Raw genomic sequence first — 25,298 nt, 5'->3', positions numbered from 1 at the left:
CACCCTGACAACTTACATATAGTTATCTCTCTTCCTATTTGGCTGGAGCCCTCGGCCCTATAGTCATTTACCCCACCCATCCTGTTACTAGTGAATACGGATATGTGTTGAGCTGCATTCTCCGACTTGCCTGTTTGGTTCATCCTGTTACAGTGAAAGATGTAGAGTCTTCATGCTTTGCCACCCTGGAATAAGATGAAGGCTTGAGGTATTACTTCTGAAGGGAGCTTAATTCATAGCACAATGGCTTGCACTAAAAAAAGAAAAATCTCCCATCAGGCTCATAAATCAATGCAATAGTGACAATGTGCATTAGGCACACCACAAAATAAATTTGATTCTTAAGAGGAGAAAGAAAGAGAGGGATAAATAACTAATCGAGGGGTCATAGTAGCTAATGCTGAAGGATTCTGTTGTAGTGTGAATTACTACTATATATCAGGGATTTGTCATCTTGGCTCCCCAGATGTTTTGGACTATAACCCACATTAACCTTTGCCAGCATAGTCAATAGGGTGGGATCCTGGGACTCTCAGTCCAAAACATCTGCATAATGTATTGGGCTTCCTCCCAAGGTTATCGTTACAGCCATTATCCAAGTCAAGGTTAAAATAAGAGGTAAAGCAAAGAGATTGCCAAATTAATTGAACAGTTGTAAAGCAAAAAGCATTAAAGGACTGGCAAGGCAGGGGGAAAATGTAGGTTGAGAAGCAACAACTTACTCAGAATGAATAATTTTCAAACCAGAAGTCAAAACTGGAAGCAGCTGTAGCACTTCAATACCTTGCAATGGCCAGCTTAAGAAATCCAACTAACGAACCCATAGGCAATAAAAGCAGGCACCACGAAATGTAGATGCTGTCATTTGACGAAAAGAGAGGCGTAAAATTAATGAATAAATGACAATCAATTCCAATGAGTTCTGGTGCAGATGTCTGACAGGAAATCACATTTCCCTGGAAAATGCGCTGATAAACTTGTGGAACAAAATGGAACATGGATTAAGTATAAACTAATGTATGACAAACACTGATGTACGTTCATTTGACACTGGGGAATAACCATATGAGTATCTGTTTTAATGGAGAAGATTGGATTTTATTGGAAGGGGAATGACTTTTATTACTATTTTTAGAGATGTATTACTAACTTTGTTATTGACAATGTTGAACTATTGTAATTTCCTCTGTAACTCTTTAATAATAAAAACATTTAAAAAAAGAAAGAGAACCTCAGAAGGAAAGGAAGGATGGAAGAAAGGAATTGAAAGAAAGCAGAAAAACAATATAGTCTTGACGCTTTAGGGGGCCACTCTACTATACTGTTTTCGTACCTCGCAAAGCTTAGACGTTGAGTTCCATGCGCGCATTTTATATTTTCACTACTATGTGGTTTTCTAAACAAAACATTAACCAGCGTTTGAATGATTCTCACCGGCAGCATGGATTTTAACACACGCTGGTGGTTTAAATCCTAGCCCATTATAATAGCCACAGTTAAACAGTCGCCATCTTTAGCTGGAAAGGAGCTTGTTTTGGGCGCCTTTCCATGGGCGATCGGTCTTTGGTTCATTTAGATTAGAACCTGGTAACACTGTTGCCACGCCTTCCGCATCGCCTTCAGTCCCTGGAGTAGTAGCGCAGCCGGTGCCCAGAGTGGTTCTGTGCCAGAAGAGCGAACGAACCCAGCTGACAGGCGCCTGCCAGGAGCGTGCGCTACTTATGTCTCTATTCAGGAACACCGTGTGGTTCTTGAAAGGTCTGCGAGAATACACCAAGTAAGATTTGCTCAGGCTGCTTGCAGCTGTAGAAACGGTACCAGGGGGATACCTGGGGACAGGTTATTTGCTGGGTTCGCAGCGTGTATTGGATTAATAGCATGTTCTGTATAGCGCTGCGAGATCTCTACTCCTAAAACTCTCATAACTACTGCAGTCTGCCCCTTTGGTTCCGCGGAAGCCCCAAAGTACACGCTTTAGGGAACAGACCAAAGAGCCCCTTCGCCCATGTTATGCAAGGCGACAACGCTTCTTTCATAACTGCGCACCCATGACCCTTCGCCCACAGGACAAATGTAATGCAGGAAAGATCAATTTTCCGGAAGCGCATTTCTCTTTAAACGACTTTCATGTGTGCTGTTTTTAATCTTCATGTACAACATTTACTAGACGTGAGGAAAAAGAGGTGTTCATGTAATTGAGGTGTAACTCGCCTATCTTGTTAAGGAAACATCTACATGTTTTCGAAAATAATTCTACCCTGTAGTACTATACTGTTTACGCTTTACATATTTGTAATTATTAATGCATGTTTAAGACCATTGTTACGGACTGTTGTAACTCTTAATTACCATTAACGCCAATGGATCACTTGAATTACTCTAGTCCCTCAGTCCAACACAGGGGTAGGTCGTGCACAGTGACTCCCCTTTCTATCACAATCACATGCTTTAAATGGTCTCCCTTTTAATGGCAAGAGAATAACTAAAAGCCAAACACACAGTTTATGTTCCTCCATGCATTTGTGAACCCAGGGTTTAGGTTTTCTAAATGCTGTCCCTGTACAAAATGCTAACCCAGGGGTGGGGTTTGACAGCAGTTCTGCTGCTTGTCTAATAGGCAATTAATTGTCAATCCTAGTTTATTTGGTTAACACCATTAAATACATCTAAATTGATCTGGCGTAGCGGAGACAAGCCCAGTCATCGCCAGAATGTGCGTGTTTGCGTACTCTCCCGAAATCGTTTCTCCAGGTATTCTCCACAGATCATGAATTACTGTATGCAATTACCTTTGCCAGAGCACTTACACATGAGATACTAATCTGTTATTAGTTGCACTTGCCTGTCACTAGGTCCTCAGGTTGTGGCTGTGCATTTCTCCTGCTTCCCTGTATTCTTTCATAGTGTCAGTATCTTTAAAAGTGCTCCTATAAGGCAGTATATCCACGCTTAAGTACACTTTGGGCCTGCTTCATGGAACATTTTCCTATGGGATTATGCCATTATAAAACACTTCCATGAATCGGGCCCTGTGTGTGCTATTACCGGACGCCGTTCCTGCTCCTGCTTGACCCGAAATTGAGAGGGCGAACTCGTTTTTCACGGACCTATGCCATCCAGCTTTGATGACTCTATCTCCCTCCGAGAAGAGATCTCACACTTGACCCTCATTGGGCTTTGCCCTCACACCGCATCCACGCTTTACCTTGGATCCAGCCGGATCACGGTCCCCACTTTAGGAAACCACCAACTGATCCCTACGGGCTTTCCGCCTATCCAGCGGCATCTGCTACCACGGCTATACATCGTGACTTCTCATGCTTCACAGCGTGCCCTGCGATGATATCCCCTTGACTCATCTGTTCCTACTCGCAGTACGCTCAGTGAGTTCCCTGACTTTGTTGGCCCCAGAAGAAGGCTTCCATCTATCTCTGCCGAAACGTCAGCCGCTTGCAGACCCAGAAACTCCCACGGGCTGCTTTGAATGCTGCAACTATACTACTAACATCCCTATTCAGACGTAGACCAAATATGAGGTCAGACTAGCCGGGCTCAGGAGACTTACAACCAACGTCTCCCATAAACCGCATTTTTCACCCTGTGTTTCCTGCACCTAATTATATTGGCACATCTCACCTACTAATAAACTGCCTGTTAAATATTCAAGTGTATTGTTTGCACTGCAGGCCATCTGTAAACATGGAACATTGAATTTTCATTATAGCTAGGTGTTTGTACACTATGAAATGTTATCATGTATTGATGTGTATATATAAATACTCAACATCTTTTAAAAAGATAAAGTATCAGCCTATGAATAATAAAAAGCTGACACTTTTCGTATGAGTAAGAGTTTGGTGTTTAACAACAGTGAGTGTGTTGTTGCCCACAATGGCTGCCCCAATTGTATGGGCATTCATAAGATAAGGGTCCATAACCAGTTTGCATTTAATTTATGTTTGCACTCTCTTTAACTCATAGAGGGTAGGACAACCCCCTTGTTATAGCTTCCTGTGTGTGCTAGTTGCAGCTCCTAACCCACCTGGGCCTGCATCTAGTTCCTTAGGTTAGCTATATATGGGTTACCTGAACAGTCTTAACCTACTGCTTGTGGCTAAAAAGGCTAGCTGACTATCTACTGTGGACAAATATCTGTCTCTGAGACTAGATCCCTTAGATGTGTTGCCTTTGGCGAAATCCATCCCATTGGGTAATGATGATTGCGCACAGATTTAGGCCCTGACAAATGCAATAAGGATTCCCCACATGATATTCCTGCCAAAACTGTAACAATCAACAAGGCTATTACTAATCTCAACTGTGCCTTACTTAACACGCGTTCACTCCCTAAACATGCTACTAACATTAATGATTATATCCTGGAATAAGATCTCGACGTATTGTGCCTCACAGAAACATGGTTAAACTAACCCAGTGGTCCTCTGATTGAGCTGGCTACGCCTGAGGGTTATAGCACCTTCTGTCAGTCACCTTTCAGGCTAAGGAGGTGAAAGGGGATAGCTATTATAGAAAGAAGACATCTTAACCTCTTCCAATCTCCTTGTTTACTCATGATTGTAAAATTTTTCACCTCAAACTGACTCCGTCAATGAATAGCTGCCTTAACCTTGTTCTTTTACCGTCCTCCAGTTAAAACACCCAACTTTGACCAAGACCTTCTCCACCTTCTCAATAAACTAAAGACCTAATTGCGCCACACTGTTGGTGGGGGACTTTAATCGCTGGCTTAATGACGCTGCCGACAAGCATTCAACCACCTTAGAAAATGCACTAACTTGTATGTCCTTAATAGTGCCCCCACTCACATTAAAGGTCATAGCCTTGATTGGGTTGTGGCAAATAATCCTGTAGTTAACGCAGTGGTCATCTCGCCATGTATTTGGTCTGACCACAATCATATTATTATTATTATTATTATTATTTTTTTAATTATTTGTTTTTTCATTTTTTACTCCAATCCAACTCCCTAAACTATTCGACACACAGAGAACTAAATATTCGGAACTTCACGAAAGTTACGCACCTAGATTTGAAGGAATGTTTCATGTCGACCACATCGGACTTGGGTTCTCTTCTACTCTTATTGACATTTTTGACACACTTCTGATCTCTGCTGAATAGAGTGGCCCCGGTTAGGAATAAGTTGGTTAGAGACCACCCTTCCCATGGGAAATGGTTTACACAAGATCTGCACCAATTGAAAGTTGGAAAATGTCAGGCCAAGACCAAATGGCTTAAATGCCTGTCCATTTACAATAAAGACCAAAGGAAGACTCTAGAGAAGGCCTTTAGGACAGCTATTTATGAAGCGAAAAAGAACAATTATGACAAAAAGATTGAGGAAGCGAATTACAGTTCTAGAAAGCTATTTCAGGTTGTTAAATCTCTAGAAAAACCCAGTGCCCTTTCCATTACTACAGTCCCCACAGACCAAGTCTATTCTGACATAGTGTGCCTTTAATGCTAAGGTAGATAAGGCGCAGGATAAAATCAGATCCAAACTCCTGGGTGAAATCGTTCCTTCAGAATCGCACATCCTAGGTATGTTGGGGTGAGCCTACCTCTCCCTTCTCCCCATCTCTCATGGGGTCCCACAGGGAGCATGTATGTCCCCTGTATTCAACCTCTGTATCAAACCCTTGGTTATATTTTAGATGAGCTCGAGTGTATTTCTCAAACTATGTCAAACTATGTTCATGACACCCAGCTAGTTCTTGAGCTGTCTCGGGACTACGCCAAGGACGCTAGCCTTCTTCAGACCACCTATCTTCATATTGAGACCTGGATGAGTAAGAATTGGATGTGTCTAAATGGGGATAAGACCGAGCTGCTGGTCTTTGGTACCAAGCATGCGCGAGCAAAATTACACTCTAGCTTTCAATAATTCTCTATTCGTGGCTGTCCAATCCTGGTCTCAGTGTCAGAGTGTTAAGAATCTGGGCTTCTATCTGGACCCGCTGCTCAGTGCAGATGCTCACATTAAAGAATGGGTCATACTATCTTCGGTTGAGAAACCTGTGCCCTTTCCTGTCTGCCCCCAATTGCTCCTCTGTTACCCACGCAGGGGTCTTGATGTGATTAGACTATGGCAATGATCTGTTAGAGCCAATAGGAAGAACTTTCAGACCCTGCAAACCCTTCAAAATGTTGCAGTCCGAATTATTGCACAGAAATCTAGAAGCGAGCATATCTCGGATAGACAGAGAGATCTTCATTGGCTACTGGTTTCCGCTCAGCTAGAACTTAAGGCTGCTGCACTAACTCGCAGAGTGTTATATGGCACCGATCGAGTCTATATTAAGGATCTGGTCTCTTTTGACGAGCCACCAAGGAAACTGCATTCAGCCACTTTGGCATTAGTAAAAATTCCTAAATTCTCTCGCCAATTGTTTGGGAAGAGCCTTCCCCACCAGGACTGCTAAAATCTGGAATGCCCTGCCCCTGGAGCTTAGACTGACAAAGGAATACAATATTTTTTGTCAGAAACTGAAGATTGCTCTAGTCATCTAAAATTCTTCAAAGCTCTACCTTGATCTAATACTTTCCTTGCCTCGCTGGTCTTTCCTGCGCGCTTGTCCCGCTCCTGTATGTTTGTCCTTTGTGTTTGTGCACCCTGATGCCTGCGGGCTTCGGCCCCCTATAAATCAATACATAAATACAGTGACTAAATAAAATGGTTATGAACTTAGCAAAAAAAGAAAAAAACGGTCTTCTCAACATATATACATCCCCAGGGATTCTTAGGCAAACCGATGGCAAACAAACATAAAATCCTCATCTGTTGAATGAATCATTAAAAACATTGCCTTCTTGCAACTTCTGTGGTCTGAACCATTTTCTTCTTAATCCTGTATACAATTTACATACATAAATAAAACTTACAATATACCAGGGCATTCCCATCCTGCATGGACATTTCTTATCTGGTCCTAGCCACAGGGTTCTGGTACGCACTGGTAAAACTTTTAGCCTGATGGTTCTCCTGCACTCATGGGAATTTATCTTAGTAATAAAGTTTCAGGATGCCATTACATCACAATTCTTCCTGTACAGGTTCATCGACCGGAGCCTTCGTAGACATTCCTGAGTCTTGACCCATACCTCTTTTTCGGGACCGTCTAAAACCACCCTTCTCCTTTGCCCTTTAGACAACCTACTCGGGTGCTCTGAATTCTTCAGACACCATTTTTCTAGCACCGTTGCCTCCTCAGAAAGCCATTGATATTTCCTCTTTGCTGAGCAAATACACATTTCCACTAGGGCATTCTTAATATTGGGGTTCATAGTCTTCAAAGTGCATTTTCAAATACAACTCAATGGGCCTCCTTACACGTGTGCTGGTCCGGTAACAGAGGTGCCGGTAAGCCTGCCGGCACCGTTGTTACCGGACCAGCACACTACGGACCTGCAGGCTTCTGCCGTCCCGCCTGGGTCAGACCTGGCGGGCAGAACGGCACCCGCCCGCAGGCTTTCACGGAAGCACAGGCACTGTTGTCCCTGTGGGACCCCATGGAAATGGGGACTTACAAAATTACCGGTGCCTGAGGTATCACCGGCAGGCTTACCTCCAGACTCGAAATGAGGCCCAATGAAGCGGATGTGGGCCTGGCGTCTCGTACTGGGGACCCCAAGATTGTGTCGTAGAGCATTCCCTGATGTTGCTGGAGATGACCCCACCAGCTTTCTTAAAGTTCAATGCACTCATCCAACCTCCTCGCCCCCCTCCCCCCATACAGGTAATAAAATCTGTCAAGTGCTCTCAGACTGGCTTCATCCACTTTGTTACTTAGGTCACCAGAGCGGACCATTACCCTTCCTTCGAGAACAAGACCCCCAGATATGTGTATGCAGATACCACTTTTATGTTTTCTTGATTGATACACCACCTGCCCCTATATTTGCATTTTCCAAAGACCACAATCTTAGTTTTTTTGAGGTTTATCTGCATACAACAGACTCTGCTGTAGCCCCCCCTTCTGTTAAGTCTATTGGCATATAGCAGGGCACTATATTGAACCCCATTTCGTTTTGCAGTGCCATAACTTAAGCATTAGAGTCATGTGGATTGAAACCATATAAGCACAGTGAAAATAAAAGCACTGCTAATGGGCACCCCTGTCTGACGCCTTTGTTTACGCTAATATCCCTTGAGAATTTGTTCGCCCATGCGCAGCGGGTCGATGCAGAGGTATCACCATAAACCAGCTGTATCATCTGTATTGGGTTATGGGGCACACCATTTCAGCCAGCTTTGGCCATAGTAAGTTCCTATTGGTTGAATCAAATGCTTTGGTTAAATCCAGGAAGGCTGGATACACTTTGCCACCTCTCACTTCGTGTATTTCTCAATAATCGTTTGTATTACAAAGCATTGATCTAGTGCCGAAAAACCCTTCCGAAACCATGCTTGATTATCTGGCCATCTGTTATTCAATCCCCAAAACTGTAAGCAAGACGCCAGACACCCTGTAAACACTTTACTTGAGATGTCAAGGAGGGAAATCAGACGGTAGCAGTGAGGGTCCGTTATTTTACCTTTTTGAAAATGTGTACTAGTAAACTTCAATTCCACAACTTTGGGCAGTTCCAGGTAGCCACTTCTGCATTTAAAAACTTGAGGTAAGACAGGCACCCACCATTCTGACATCAAGACAAAAATCTCTGGTCTTATCCTCTCTGGTCCTGCTGCTTTGCCTGTTTTCTAAACAGGACATGTCTTTGTTTCCACTTGGGTGAAGGTTAATTTCTCTGCATACTTTTGCTCTACGAATTTCATTGCCATTTTAGCACTTGCTGCATTCTTCAACACTCCTTCAAAATGTGTGATTTTTGTCTGGGGGACAGAGCATATATCTCCCTTATTTCCAGCAAATCCCTTTGCCATTAATCTACAAAACATTTTAGTCTTCTTTTGTGTGTAGGAAATCCCACTGTTCTTCTATAAACTGATTTGTTTAGTTTCTTTTAGTAATTTTTATAGGTACTTTTTTCTTCGTGTAGAAGCTTAGCCTGCATGATGCCTCCCCTTATTGCTTAGTTCAACCTCCATGTTGCATATCTGCACTCTACATCGAACCACGAGGCACCCCTGCCTTTTTCCATTTTTTTCCACTAGTGTACACCCATCCCGAGAGACAGCTAATCTATCCCATCATGCTTTCAAAGTGTGGGATAGCCCTTTTATAATCCTTATCTTTAACATATTGTCGTCCTTGGCCTTTGTATCTCCGGGTGTTGCATAAGCAGCATCACTCGTCTCTCTCAACTTTCTTTGTACTTTGGATCGTAATTAGCCCAGGTTGTTGATTCATAGCTATCCCCTGTGCATCATGTTTTTGTCATAGGATTGTGATCACTCTCCCACTTCTCAACAACGTTAAATGATTTCTCTTTATTTAAAAGAGAGTAGTTCCACCATGGCATAATCTATTTTCCTCCCACCAAGTTTATGCATGGATTTCACTGGTATATTCCCCCCCTTTTAGAGTGGCTGTTTAATTTGACTAGTAAATGAGTGCGTTAATTGAGCAATCACCTTCCCTATAGCATCCTGTGCTTGATTATTCAATGTTCTTCTCAGGAAACCTAAAATCTTCTCTACTGAGGGCTCATCATCTCTATCTAACAGGTGAGTCCCTAATTTGGCATTGGGATCTCCCAATAACACAAGGCTGCCCTCCAGAGCTAATTTGATCGATGTTCTCAGGGGGTATCCATCCCTCGGACTACTAAACTCCTGGGCCTTAGGGGGAATATATACATTTAAAATAAAGAGAATATGCTAATCCATTTGAGCCATACTGAATGTACCAATGCTCAATACAAGGTCATCTGCCTGGATGTATTTTGCAGACATCCCTGGTAGTGACAAGCACACCAACATAGCTAGGCCCCTTCTCCATCTGCCTTACTGAGATTTACACATATCCAATATAAAAATCAAATGCCGGGAAAAGGTCCCTAAGCAGCCTGGAATTCTCTAACCACGTTTCTTGCAAGCAGATGATGAAACATTCCAATTAATTATCTTCATGTGGTTTGCCTCTGTGCCCTGCCGCCTCTTCCTGGTGGAGTCTATTGTGGAAACCAGGTTTGCTCCATCTAATCTAAATCTGTTTTAACTGGGGCACAAATGAGTTTTCATTGTGCATGAGGTGTAACATAATCTTAGTAAACATGTTTATTTTTATGTTATGCAGCAAATAGCATAACAAACAGTGAAATAACTTTTTTTTAATTTTTTTTATCTGAATTGGTACAAAACCAGTCCGGTTTGCTCCATTCCGTACTGCCCAATCAATAAAACTGGTGCTAAGTGAATCTACTCAATTCTTAGCACTGGTGCAAATGTTAGCTAATTTGGTCCTAGGGATTAGGTATCCATTCCATCATTCAGTGCTGTAAAAGATCAGTCATTTCCACCAATCCAGATCCTCTGGAGCGATCACCTCATCATCCCTTTCGTAATCGCGCTACCCAGAACAAAAGCCAAACAACTGGACTAACTGACCACCATCATGAAAAGAAACTGGAGGACCATCAATGCTAGCAACCTAATGGAACAACTGGAAATCAACAAACCATAGACAACGGCTCTGGATGAAGCTGACCTCGACGTAAAAACAGAACTACTGCACAAGTGGATAGCCGAAACAATCGATGACCTCTCCAAGGAAAACCTTTCACCCCATCACGCAAAAGAGCAACAGCAAAATGTTTTAACCTGCTTTGCAGCGACATGAAAAGACAAAACAAAGCGCTTGAACTAGAGTGGAGGGAAAAAATACGACCAGGCAAAGAAATTACAATTCCAACAACAAATCTGCTCATACAAAAAGGAAAACCACAAGGCCCAAAAGAAAGTCTATAACAGAATCTCCAAAGCTGCTAACACTCAAAAAGAACTGTTTAACATCATAAACGAAATGAGACCACCCTCCCCCCGACTGCAACAACACACCCATGCCCTCACTGAACCTATGCAAAAACCTTGTAGATCACTTCAAGAACAAAATCGGCTCCATCCACCACTGTACAGACCAATCTACCACAACACGCAGCTGACCTTGCCAGCCAAGGATCGTTGGAACACACTACAAAACTTTCCCCAAATATCAGCGGGGACATGTGTCAAGCTGGTAAGAAACGGCAACAAAGCCGTCTCCCTGCCCCCCAGACATCCCCAAATCAATCCTCGCACAAGGAGCACCCAATGGAACACTACAGAAACCTTTTCAACCAATCACTATTAAGAGGGAAAGTACCACGATCATTCAAATCGGCATGCATCAAGCCGTTCCTCAAAGACCCAGCAAGCAGCGTGGAAAATCTCGACAACTACAGACCCATTTCAATCATCTGCTATCCAGCGAAACTGTTCGAAACCTACATATAAAGAACAATACAAGATTACATGGAAGAACACCTTCTGCTGTACCATGCCCATGCAGGCTTCAGAACGATGAGAGGAACAGAAACGGCACCGCTTTCAATCTGGGACAACCTGAAGGCTAATGCAGACTCGGACACAAGTGCAGCTCTAACACTTCTGGATCTCTCGGCAGCTTTTGTCACAGTCAACTATGACATCCTCATCAGGCGATTGGTAGAAATAGGAATCACCAACCTAGCTTAACGCTGGATTAAATCTTTCCTAACAGAACAGAAACAGTCTGCACCAATCCACCCCAAGGGAATCCACCTGTGGAGTGCCACAAGAGTCCCTCCCACAAGTGTCCCTCCTATCTCCACTGCTTTTCAACATATACCTGGCTCCACTAATCAAGCTCATTAAAAGACACGGCCTCACATGCTACAACTACGCTGATAACACACAGACCATCTACAAAGTGCAAAACACATGCGAAGAAAACGCACACCTGCAAGAACTCTACGGCTGGATGCAAACAAACAACTTCAAACTCAACCCTGGCAGAACAGAAATAATGGTTACATCCAAAAACAGCCACTAGATCCCATGGCCAACAAAACTAGCCACAGCACCGGCACAGCACCGACCCTATCGACCACAGTAAAGAACCCCAGAGTCCTGATGGACAACGAACTAACACTTGAGCCTCAAGTAAATGCTGTAATCAAGCAATGTTTCTACCTCCTGGACACTGTAAAAAGGATTCAACCGTTTCTCTCCTTCACCCACAAAACACTCACCATCATCACACTCATAAATACCTAGGAATGCCAGAACGCCTATTAAAGAAACTTCAGAGTATCCAAAACACAGCAGGCAGACTACTGCTCAAACTACCACAAAGGGAACACATCCTTGCACTGAAAATGCTACACTGGCTACCAATTAAAACAGTGAATAGGTTCAAAGCAATGTGCATAATGCACACAGAAATCCATGGCCGAGGAGCAGAGTTCCTAAAGAAGAAAAATTACCATCTACCATCCAGCAAGACCACTCGGTTCAAGCTACGACATTCACCTAGAAACAAAACCATACAATAAAAGGAAATTCGGAGGAGCAGCTTTCTCGCACCTGGCTCCTAAAACATAGAATTCCCTACCAAAAAACATATGCAATACAAGGGATCATCTGGAATTCAAAAAACTTGACTCTTCACCCCAGAATCAGAAGGGAAAGAGTAGGAATCATAACTTCTGGCAGAAACAGGAAGCCCAGGGAGGGACCTACAATCCATTGCCTAACCATCCCCAACTGGTGGGCGTAGGGAGGACGTTTTGGACCTCTCATGCGTGCACACACCGCCAAGTTACAGAGGAATACCACATTAGGCAGGGACCCCATCTAAAAGTCCAGGGAGATGCCATAACCTTCCTAACCATCTCTAACCCTTGGGTGGACCTCCCCATAACCTTCCTAACCTAACAATTTCTAACCCTAGGTTGGAGGGAACACACCTCCACAACCCATGTCCACATACCGCTAGACTTCTACAGAAGATAATTACCACACTGCTACGTACCTTCCGACTAGGATGCCAAACAAAGCACACGGGATGGTCATAGATGGCGACCACAGAAACCAAAGCAAAAGAGCAAGAATAAATGTTGTAAACCCAATACTAAAATCTACTTTTTCTGCAAACTCTTCCCTCTATAGAAACTCAGGTGACCACATCTCTGCACAGAAAACTGCACATACTTCACCACACTGCAACAACATATAAACGACACATAACCATGCACAACAGCACATGGGAATCGCTCAGACTCAAAAATCGCACCTAATCTCAGCGAACAGTGAAAACCGAACTGAAGCTGCCAACAAAACATCATATCTCACTTTCCTATTCCCACTGCACCCTACTAACCGCTACCACAGCCTCCCTTGTTTACACCGTCCTTTTTCAGATTCGCCAGGGAACCACTCCGGTGGTGATGGTGCACGGTACAAGTAACCTTAACGTTAACATAACTGTGCCCTAGCAGCTTTCTTTCTGAACCAATTCAAAATCCACTCTCGTGCCTGTCAAAAGAGCCTTTAGGAGATCAACACAAGGTTTTCGAAGCGATGTATTGAATTGATATCTATTTTACTTATTTCTATTTTGTACCATTCTACTTCATGGAAGCCTTGATTACTTGACACTAATTAATTAATCAATCTTCTTACATAGATTATGCACTTGTGAGTTTTGGGAAATTGGCCTATGCTGCTGGACATGTGGGTTGCCTCCAGATTAAAGAGTGACCATAGACCTTTGTGTGATGCTTGCGCTGAAGAAGATACTTTGCTCCGTGGTTAATGGTACGTCCACTTATGGAATTACTGTCAGGAAGAAAATAAAATGGCAAACCATTGTTAATGATAATCTAGTACCTGTCATCCATGAGAAAGCACTGCCAGAGCTAGAGTTATGTAAAGCCCAAATGCCACTGTGGAATGCATGATCCCGCTTTTTGAATCTATGATCACAAAGATAAGTCTGGTGGTCTCTTAAGTCTTGCAAATCGGAAAAGGTTTCTACTGTGCCCCCAGAAACCTTGCATGACCGCGATTGCCGTAAAGCTAAGAAAGACGTCATCGAATTGGCTAAGAAAAATGATTCATGTGACAGGGTAGCTTTGTATCTCTGCAGGTCTCATTACGAAGATTTGATTAGTTCCCAAAAAAGGGAGTTTGATAATGAGGTGTGGCATGGGCTACTGGAGGAGTCTAAGAGCAAAGATAGTGCTGCATTCCGGAGAAAGGTCTCTATTGCCAGGGAGGAGGAAAAGAATCATTTGCAGTGCTGTATCCCTGAGAATGAGTAGGTTCGACACATAATCTATATGCACCATACGAAGATATTGATATGACTGATATATAGTAACATCTCAGTATCAAAGGGACATATTTGCCCTGAGCTTTTCTTTTCAGGAGGTTTACGAAAGCTATTGAGCTGCAGAAATTAGGAAAGGCCCCAGGTCCCAACATGGTTCCTGTGGAATTGTTTAGGAAGGCAGTTGACATATGGGCCAGCAATTCTTTCACTGCTTGATTCATTCTATTATCAAGATGGGCAAGACACTGGTATCTTGGTCCAATGCTAGAATTGTCCCCTTATACAAGTAACGGGGGAAGAGGAAAGGGGGTGGGTGCTGTGGTGCAGAGCATGGAGTAGGCTGCCTCCACATCGCTCTTCGCTGAAGGGCCGCAAATCTGCTAACATATATGACCCTTATTTTGGTTTTGATGCAGTCGGAAGGCGAGGGGCACAGCTGGTGGCAGTTTGTCACAGCTGCGCTACGGAGAAGGTGCAGAATTTAATGAAAGTGTAATTGATGTGGCCCCGAGCGAACATTATGGCTAATTAATACCCAAGCGGGATGAGCGGAGTAGACTGTGGACGGCTGGCCCCGGAGCTGGAGCAGCCTTGTGGGGGGTGGAAATTTGCAACAGAAAATGTACGGGAGCATAGCAGGCTTGCCAGGGTTGTAATTGTGGTTGGTGCAGGCTGGGAGAGCTCCAGCTCCTGCTCCCAACCCCCCCCCCCCACCCCTGCAGGGAGCCAGGGCTGCAGGGGCAGCTAACCTAGTATGAGGGAACACTGTGTGTTCACATAGGCGAAGCTTGCACATTGGCCTAGTACCCCCATTGCACCTGTGGGTGCCCAGTACTACTAAGTTCCGATTGGAGACGGCCAATTATTCATAGTCAGAAGTACAGCACAGGGGAGCGGCCCCCAGGGACAGTGGATGCCGCCATGAGGTTCAGGCAGAGGGTGTAGTACCCTGACACCCTCCAGCAGTAAGGGGAGCCGGCAAGGATCACCCCCAGGGCCCCTGAGAAAAGCAACCTGAGCTGAAGATGGGTCCTCCCATGCAGAGTGGTGGCCCAAGGTAGTGGGGGGGCACCGAAGCCAGGAGGGGGGATAGCCAGACAGGAGTGTGTAGAGGTCCCCTCACACCCCCACACCCTCACCTCTTGCTCTTATAACCTGCAAGGGGTAACTCGTGTGACCAACAGAAGCTGTTGCTGAGTGGGGAACGACGGGCCAAGAAAGGTACTGCAGATGCCCCAAACCAGTGACGTATAGCACTGCAACCACAGACGGAAGCGCGAGAAGACCCTGCAGAGATGTCAAAGGACAAAGGGAGGAAATCCGGATGGATGCATACATGACTGGGGGCGCAGCTGGGAGGGCAGCGCCAGAGATCCCGGGGGAGAAAACTGGAAGAAAGACATTTTGAAAGCAATCCAAGATGCGGGGACACAGCTAGAACACAGGATGGATGCAGTGGGCATAGATGTGGAGCTCCTGCGACAGGATTTGCAAAACATGTTTGCCAGAGAGCTGAGGAAGTTTGCCAGAGAGCTGAGGAACGCTTCTCAGTGGATGAGGACATACTCGCAACAGTACACCCATGCTACTTTGAAAAGGATGATGCGGGTGGCGATTCCCGCCGGAGTAGCATACGCCTGAGTGGCCTGACAGACAGGGCACCTCCATGGAGTGTTTTTCGAAAACTGGATCCAACAGAGCCTCGGGGACTATCACGTTTTGAGCGTGAGCATGAGTCCTGGGAAGAGAGCCTCCCACCGAGCCAGGTGATTGCAAAATTACTAGATTAACGCGATAGAGATGCCATCCTTCGAGCAGCTTGCCAAAAGGTCACCTGAGCTATAACGGAGCGGTGGTGGCAGTGTATCCAGATTTCACCAAAGCTGTACAAGTGAGGCAATCCTTCGATGTAGTGCAGAGAAAGGGGAGTTAAATGCACTATGATCTACCCGCCCACTATGTACGTCTGCGGCCCACAGGGGATGTGCTTCTTCACCAAGCCGTCCGAGGCCTGGGACTGGGCGGAAATGATTCCCCGACAATCAACATCAGAAAGAGGCACTGACGCAGAAAAACCCAACTCACTCTCTGCGTCAGGTTTTGCTTAAGATCAATTGTGGGCCTTTTTTTCTTAGACTTTTTGGAGCCTTATATGGAGATGCAAAAGCTGCCGTAATTGTTAATGGCAGTCGGTCAGAGTGCTTTCATATTTTAAATGGAACTAGGCAAGGTTGTCCTCTATCTCTGCTATTGTTTGACTTATTCATTGAACCACTTGCCATTATGCGTAGGCATCATCCTAATATAATGGGTATTCTGTTTGGGGATATTCCATTTGGGGAATATGTGCCCAAAATACTTTTGTATGCAGATGACCTCTTAGTCCTAATCTCGAACCCAAAGCGTTCATATCCGGAGCTTTGTAGCGAAGACTTTGGTTTATCCGATTTCAGCATCGTGTCATAGGCGGTTGTTCGGGGTGGATCAGGAGATGTGGGCTGGGTCAGGTCATAAATATTTGGGTATTTATATAAATAGGGATGTGGAGTCCTTGCTTACATACAATATCCATTTGAAAGTTGCAGAGGTAGACAGTCTTTGCTGTAGATTGGAGAAGTTAAAACTAACCTTATGGGGGAAGGTTAACGTAGTTAAGATGTCTCTTCTTCTGAAATGTTTGTTTTTAGCATGCTCCCTCTGCCACTTTCAAAAAATGTATTGGGTAGCATCAATAAATCCTTGGATAAGTTTGTGTGGGGGGAAGGAAAAGGAAGTAGAGCGAGAGTTCCGAAAGATGTTCTTTATAGTCAGTGAAGCTAGGCGGCTTTGGTTTTCCCGACAAAGCGGTATCACTGTGCATTTACGCTGCGCGCGTTGCATCATTGGTTGATGTCTGATCGCAGTACTTGTGCAGGTTGGATTAAAATAGAGGAGGAATCAGTTTCTCCCGTCCCACCGGATGTTCTTTTGTTCATGGATAAGAGACTGTGTCTTGGTACCACTCCGCCTTTTGTAAAGCATTTTGTGAAGGAATGGCGTAAAAGTAATGAGATTCGTGAGGAGAAATACTTATTGTGTGCAGATTCTAGTTTATGGAGAAAACAGGCTGTGAAACAGAATAACCGTGTCTTGTCATGGGTCTCGTGGCAGAGAGCTGGTATATGGAAGATTGGACAGGTTTATGATGGTCAGAATATGGTTGATTTTGAGTTTCTGCGCTTTAAGTATAAGCTGAAAGCGTCTGAAATTTGTCGATATAATGTTCTGCGGGACCTTTTTGTTGTACTTTTCTCGCCGTTGAATGCTACAATGCATGCCTCGCCTACAACTTTTGTTCTCTCAAGGACTTGCCCTTGTCTGCATCTACTCTGTAAGAATTGATTGCACCCTCTGCATCTAAGTTACCATCGCAGTGTGGTAGAGGGAATTGGGATTCAGATTTAGGTTGCACATTGTTGTATATTGATTGGAGCCACATAAGTGCAGGTCCAGATAAATACAAAGTGGATACAACAAAGAATTACTCATTATTTATATTGGTCCCCATGGAAGATGAGAATGAGTAAATTGCGTAATGCGGACTGTTGTTGGAACTGTAATAGGGGGGGGTGGGCACTACACTCCACATGTTGTGGTAAAATACAATTATTCTGGGATGGTGTTTTCCAGAGGCTGGAGTTGTTTCTGGATCTCTCTATACCCAGAGATCCACTTGTTTCTGTGTTAGGTTTACTGCCTTCAAATATTGGTTTAACTACAAGTAAACTGTTTTGGATATATAGAGCTCTTTTGCTAGCCAAGAAGCAGATTTTGAAATTTTGGAAAAGTGATACCTCTCCTAATATTGATGACTGGCTGCAGAGTTTGTCCCTTTTGTCCAAGAAGGAGAAAATATCCTTTAAAGCAAAAGAGCAGCTTTATAAATATGAGAGGATGTGGGGAGCATTTAATGATCTCTACGCTTAAAATATTTGATTGTGTTCTAGGTTTCTTATTTTGCTTTGTTTTTTTCATTTTATTTCTTTCCTTTACCTTCTGTCACCTTACTCCCTGTATTCAGTTCCCCTCTCTTACTTCTTAAAGATTTCTTTAGGAAATTATGGGTGAATAAGTATCACCTTGTGCGTTTGAGATATTGTATTATGTTCTATTGCTTCTGTAAAGTTCTAAATGTATAAATAAAGTTTTGAAGAAAAAAAAAGAAAGAGGCACTGAGCAAAGCACAAACTGAGCAATCCAGAGGGGGGGAATCCTGGCAGAAAGACCATGTACGACATGCAAGTACTGAGTGATTCGTTGGTTCAATGGGTCCAGGGTTGTAAGACAGTGGGACAGTCGGCAGCGTTAGCATGGGTGTAGGGGCAGAGTGACCGAAGCGCACAGCTCCCCCCCCCCCCCCACCCCCTTGCCCCTCCAATAAATCCCATCTCCTACGGTTAACGGGAGGGTCAGTCTGTAGTTGGAGGGCGACGGATGCTTCTAATTTTGGAGAGGTATGGAGTGCGGGGGAGTTTCACAAGAAGTTGGGGGGAGTTTCAAGTTCGGAGCATGTTGTCGAATGACCGTGGTCAAAAAGGAACACATTGGTGAACCCAGCAAGCCCTGGGTTCACACGCTCCATGGGATGGGGATGGAGCATAGAATGCTTAGATGCTTGGAATCTCAACGGCATGCTCGATTGGTAAGGCGCCATATTAGGGAACAGAAAGCGGACCTATTCCTTCTTCAAATCAGACCTATTCCTGCTTCAGGAAATGCATTTGTTGGGATCAGTATGCATGTACCTTGGAAGAGGTCAGTATAATGTGGTGGAACATGCAGGTTAACGGTGTCCGAGGGGGTGGCAATCTTGGTACACAAATCTGTGCGCTTGCAGGTCAACAAGGTGGTTGTGGGACAGAAGAGGGCAGTATTTGGGAATTACAGGGGACCTTTGGGGGAGGAGGGGACAGCTCTTATTATTAGCGCCTCCACCACTGCAGGCAGACCTTTTGACAGAACTCCAAACACTGTTAGTGACTCACGGGGCGGATCTCACACTGCTGGGGGATGATTTCTATGATGTCTTGGACAGGGGGATGGACCGTTGGTCCTGGGGAGGGATGTGTCCTGTGGGTGAGGGCTGAACTAAACTTGCATTCTTCCAGGTGACAACCGGTTTGCGGGATATATGGAGGAACCTCCACCCGGACATACACTTCTCCTACCACTCTGGAACCCATGACTCTCGCTCTAGGCTGGACTACATGTTGGTACCGTGCATGGCACTGGGCAGCGTGGTGGAGGCACGGTACCTGCCTAGGGGGTCATCTGACCATTACCTGGAAAAGAGAGCTGGGGAGAGGGAATGGAGGCTGAATGCCTACCACTTGGGGGAACAAAACGATTAGGGAAGCCATTCAACGGGTGGGGGGGCCTCAGAGAAGTACTTCACCCTAAACACAGGGTTGGTGGAAAGTTGTGGCACGTTATGGGAAGCATACAAGGCAGTGATAAGGGGGACAGCTCGATGCACAATTAGAACATATGAAAGGAAGAGATGGGCCAAACTATGGGAAAAAAGAGAGGGAGGTGATAGCGGCAGAGATGTAAGATTCCCAAACTCCATTTGCGCAAACCAAGAGTGCACTGGTAAAGGCTGAGCGGCAGAATAAGGAGGTCACAACATATGAAGCCCGGCAAGCTCGCCTGGTTTAGCGGGCCCTAATATATGATTTGGTGGACAAGGGGGGTGGAGGGGGGTTGCATATGCAGAGCAGATGAAGGGCCAAGGTTAGCAGACCGAGATGGGGGGTGGGGGGGCACATGGAAGGGGAAGCTATCTCCCAGGCTTTTGCAGATTGCTACCAAGTTCTGGAGGTGTGTCTCGAATAAAGCAGGTGATCCCATGCTTGAAATGTTGCTGGAAATATGGGGAAAGGGCCAACTACCGATGATCTTAGATTGGCTAATATAGTAGTCATTCACAAGAAGGGTAAACCCCTGAATAAGTGCCCCTCTTGAAGATCACAATCATCATTCTTAAACGTGGAGACAAAAATCCTAGGTAAAAAGTCTTGGCCAATAGACTACACCCGCTGATAAGTAGTTTAATACTCCATGACCAGTGCAGATTTGTTCTGAATAGGGCCACCCAAATGAACCTGCGATAGCTCCACAATGCCATGATTTACTGGACGTGCCCCATGTGGTTATGGCCCTGGACTTGAAGAAAGCCTCTGACTCCATCTGGGCTTTTCTCGGGGCGGTGATGGGCAGCATAGGGATAAGTCCCCAATTCATAAGCTTGGTGAGACTGCTCTATGCACAACAAATGGTCCAGGTCAATGGTCCTGGGTCCTGCTTTTTCCCTTTGCAGAGGGGCACCCGACAGGGGACCCTGTTGTTCCTCATGGTGATCAGAGCCAACCAATCTATTCAGGGATTTGTATGGCCCGGTGGTGGGGTGGGGGGAGATAAACTCTCCTTATAAGCGGATCACCTCCTACTAGTGTATTTAGGTGACCTGGTAAGATCGGGCCTGAGGATTATCAAGATACTGGAGGAATTCCATTGGCACTGTGGCCTAAAAATCAACTGGTAGAAATTGGTCATTATGCTGGCTAAGGGGTGGGGGGAGGGTGGGGGCGGGCGGAGGCCATACTGGGGGCTGCCCCTTAAAGGTGGCAATGGAGGCCTTCAAATACCTAGGAATACGCGTGACGAGGGACTTGAAGAATATTTGGGAACGTAACCTCGATCCAATAAATATATTACACCAGGCGGCCACCCTCCCAGTGATCCTGCAGGGGCAAGTAAATGTATTACAAATGCTAGCACTCCCCCCCCCCCCCCTCCCTCCCCCCGTCTATTATATGTGCTGCAGAACCCCGCACAGGGGCTTTCACACAAACAATTCAATGTCATACTGCACTGATAAGTGGGATGCGTTACATGCTCTGGCCAGGTCCATGTGGGAAGGGAGTGGGGCTACCTGACCTAAAGCAATACTACTGTGCAGTCCACCTGATAGTAGCAAATTAATGGCGGTATGGGGGTGGGGGAGGCAACACCTGCACACAAGGCTGGAACTGGATTTGGTGAAGGGTGTAGAGCCATTGCAAGTGTTGTACGGGAGCTCTGGTTGGAGACTGCTACCCCTGGCTGGTCAAAGGCTAGTGCACATCAGGGAAGAGGCCACGAAGGCGATGGGATGGGACTGGAGGATTACAAGATTCCAGCCCTTCTGGGATAATCCAGCACTGGGGGACATCAAGATGTTCGGTGGGGATAACTAAAGTAGGGGACGTGTTTGAACAGAATGCAATGGTGTCCTTCCAGGGGTTCAGGGACAAGCACAGCCTGGGCCTGGGTGAGGCCTACACACATTTACGCCTGCCACATGCAGTGGCAGCACAGTTTGGGGATAAACTTGACTTCCTGGACCACAGCCCATGGAGGTTAACTTGTTTACGGAGGCACTACCAAAAAGGGATCAAATGTACCATATCGGGTCACTTCTCAGCACGGCCACTGACACAACTGAAAGAGAAGTGGGAGAGGGATCTAAGCACCCTTGAGAGTGAAGAATGGGTGGAGGCCATGGTGGCAGCAAGGCAGGTAAATGTGTCCTCCTGGTTGCGGCTGATCCAGTATAAAATCCTGCATAGAGTTTATTACTCGATAGATTGGCTACACAGGATGGGCAGAGCAGAGATGGCACATTCCTCAAGTTGGGGGTATTGGAAGGTACATTTTGTCATATGTTATGAAACTGTCAGCTGGTCTTGGCTCTTTGGTAGGCGGTCCTTATCAAACTGGATAGAGTGCTGGGCAGAGCAGCCCCTAGGGATCCCAAAATGTTACTGTAAAAATCGGCAGCGACCTTGAAGGGAATAGATGGGCGGCGGGGGGGGAAGTAGGCTGATAGCAATCGAGCCAATCGTGGTTAAAAGGAATCAGGCAGTCAGATGGGGTTCGGGAGACATTTGAACGGTAGTTACCTGGGAGATGGGAATGGAGAACTGAACTGCCGGAGTATAAAGAAGATAACTTATCAGAGTAGGGGATGCAGGGGAAATGTGTTTAAAATAGGGGGGAAATGGGAGGACTATGCAGAGTTAAGCGCTGTGGCGGGCACCACTGTTATGCAGGCATCTTGGGACAGGGAGCAAAAACCAAGACTTGGGGAGGAATGAAGCAGGTTGGGGGGGGGGTGAGCAGGATGCAGGGAAACCACATTGTGCAATGTTGTGTTGTTTAGAAACATGTTTGTTGTTTTTGAAAATGCAAATAAAGAGTTGATGAACAAAAAAAGAATGTGGGGCAGGATTGTCCTGGGAACTATAGGCCCATCTCGCTATTGGATTCATCTGGCAACATTTTTGCCAGGGTATTGCTGGGTAAGCTAGTAGAGTGGGCCAATAGCCAGAATGTACTTGGTCACTTACCGGCAGGATTTCAGTTGGGGCTCAGCACTGTAGATCAAGCTTTCTGGTTTCAATTGTTAGTCCAAAAGAATGTATCGCTCAAGAATATGTTTTATTCAAGGACTTGAAATGTGCATTCAATAATGTGCTGAGGTGTGGGGAATCTTCCCCCCCCCCCCCAGCTTTTATGGTGGAATACAGGGCTTATATAGTGGCAACACCGCTTAAGTCTGGTGGAATCTAGCCAGGGATTTGACGGCCCAAATATCCATTCATCAAAAGGGGTGTTTTGGCACTGACGTTACTTAGCTTTTTTTATTTGTAGCCTCCCTGCTTTTGAATCCGATGCACCCAAACTAGGGACGGACAAAATTTGCCTGTTATTTGCTGATGACACTGTGTTGCTGCCAATGACTCACGCCAGCAAGTAGAAAGGTTCCATGAGGCATGTAAATCCTTTATCATTTATCATGATAAAACCAAATCTATGGTTTTTCACAAGCGAGGGTGGATGATTCCCACTACTCTGTCTGAGGATCACCATCGATGGGCATTTCACTGAGCAGGTGGATTTGTTTGTATATATGGGTGTCAAATTTGACGGGAACAGGAGCTGGGTAGGGCCAAGTGGATAAGTCTTTGTTAGCCCCTGAGAGGCAGAGGAACGCAATTTTGATATTCAGCCAAAGGATCAATGGTGCATATTGTCCTGTTTTACAGCTCTACAGGCAAGGACTGCAGCCTGCCTCAGGGCAGAACTATAGAGTAATTCATTGGATATTAAATTGGCATGGATTGAAAATTGCTTTTTCTAGAAAGGGCTGCTCTCCAAATCCAAACGTGACACCCTGGCTGGAATTGAACTAGCGCTCTATATCGGATATAATTTCCATCACTCCTGCACAGTAGTGTTACATTTATGGTTCTCACCTCTACAAATACAGAGAGGCAATGGCTGATGTTCTATCCCAGAGTGGCGCTCGGAAATAAAAATGGGGCTCTCGTTATCACTCTACATTGCATGAGCTTGATCCAGCTGAACTCTGGCAGAATCCCCAGTTCTTAGTAGCAGGTTCCACTCGTTTATTGGATTGTAGGTTTGAGCAGGCATTGAGGGCTACGACTTTGGTGGTCTGTTCTACGTCCACTCCGGCAACTACCAAATACTATAGGGTACATTTCTGATCAAGCTCACTTGATGGAAACAGTTGATCTAAAAGATCAGTCTCTCGGTGTCTGATATTTAATTTGTGAAATATCAGACACCAAGAAACATTTCCTAGATCTGTAGAGATAACAATTGATGATAATCCAGTATCACACCAACATCTTTTGAAAAGAGACTGATGGGGAAATAATCTTTTACATCGGATCCGTTTACATCAACCGAGCTTAATCAGAAATGTATCCTATAGCCAAATGCTACGTGCAAAGAAGATAGTTAGCAGTCCACATAATTGATTAACTTTTTTTGCCCATAATCAAGAAATGGGTATCTGGGGGTTAGAAACGCTGAGGGAGCTGCTTGCAAACATTCGGCAAACCAATATTCTTTTTCAACAACCCAAGTTAAACAAGCTCCAGGGCTGGGTTTTGTCTCCAAATATTCGATACAATCTGTTATCCAAAAGAACTGGAGGACACTAACTTGTGATTCAAGGGTAGGACGTTTATTTTGAGAACTTCCAGTTTTCGACTACAAGCCAAGCACTAAAATTAAAGATCAACTAGTAAAAACTAGAGCGACTAAGAGATTGCCTTAGACGAAGAAAACAGTAATGTTCCTATGCCTGCACTTTACAAACTGCATGTTTGTAACAAAGGGCAATGTGATGCATCACCTGTGATCGGGAGAGAAAATAAAGATGGTGTTTCACCACGTGCGATATGAAAAATGTTATATGCACAATAAGATGTCCCTTTTGTATATATTATGTGGGACTATCCTCAAGACTATGTAAACTAATATGGAATGAACATTGATCATGTATCCGGATGCGCAATTCCAACTCGACAGTGGCGAGACACTGGATTGAAAAAATACACATTTCCCAGATTCGTTTTCAAGTGATTGAGGTCATCACAAGAAGAGAACAGTATGATGATCTAAAATTTAAGATTGGAACAAAGGGAGGACTTTTGGCTATAGAGATTGGACTCTATGGCCCCAAATGGGATTAATGAAGAAGTGAGCTTCCAGTGCTTTTTGTGAAAGATTGCATGCCAATCATGTTGATTATCGATTAGTTAGGTGGCTTAGGGCCATAAGGAGGCAATGAATTCTTCACAATGGATATAAACTTTGAGGATAATACATAAGATATCTTAAGAGATTACACATTTCAGTGAGAATTCCAGATTCTAATGCTGGAAGTTTAAAATGATCTGTCTGTAGTAATGTAAACATGGAAATGAAAATGTTTAAATTTGAGATATAGGGATGTATAATTATGCAAATGAAAAAGCATAATGGCCTATAGATCAACCAAAAATGTGGAGAGTTCCAATACATTAAGACAATGAGATGTAATCGCAAGACTTTGAACAGTGTCTGATGTTAGAAAGTGAATGTAACTGCTAAATTATGTTTGTGTACCATGAGATTTGTATTTGT

The 25,298-nt window shown here is 44.7% G+C and overlaps 1 protein-coding gene across 1 annotated transcript in view; it reads left to right on the top strand.

Annotated features, from left to right (window-relative positions):
* The first annotated feature begins 1,527 nt into the window (after positions 1–1,527).
* Positions 1,528–25,298, top strand: part of DHRS12 (dehydrogenase/reductase 12) — a 294,416-nt gene continuing 270,645 nt past the window's right edge. Inside the window, exon 1 of the mRNA XM_069639734.1 lies at positions 1,528–1,777. Within this exon, the coding sequence (XP_069495835.1) occupies positions 1,722–1,777 (56 nt within the window). The 5' untranslated portion in view covers positions 1,528–1,721. The remainder of the gene's footprint in view (positions 1,778–25,298) is intronic.

This window comes from Ambystoma mexicanum, chromosome 7q, assembly GCF_040938575.1.
Source record: "Ambystoma mexicanum isolate Mex_15411 chromosome 7q, UKY_AmexF1_1, whole genome shotgun sequence".
In the NCBI taxonomy this organism is placed as follows: domain Eukaryota; kingdom Metazoa; phylum Chordata; class Amphibia; order Caudata; family Ambystomatidae; genus Ambystoma; species Ambystoma mexicanum.
The sequence above is the reverse complement of the archived record's forward strand: the minus strand, read 5'-3'. Positions and strand labels throughout refer to the sequence as shown.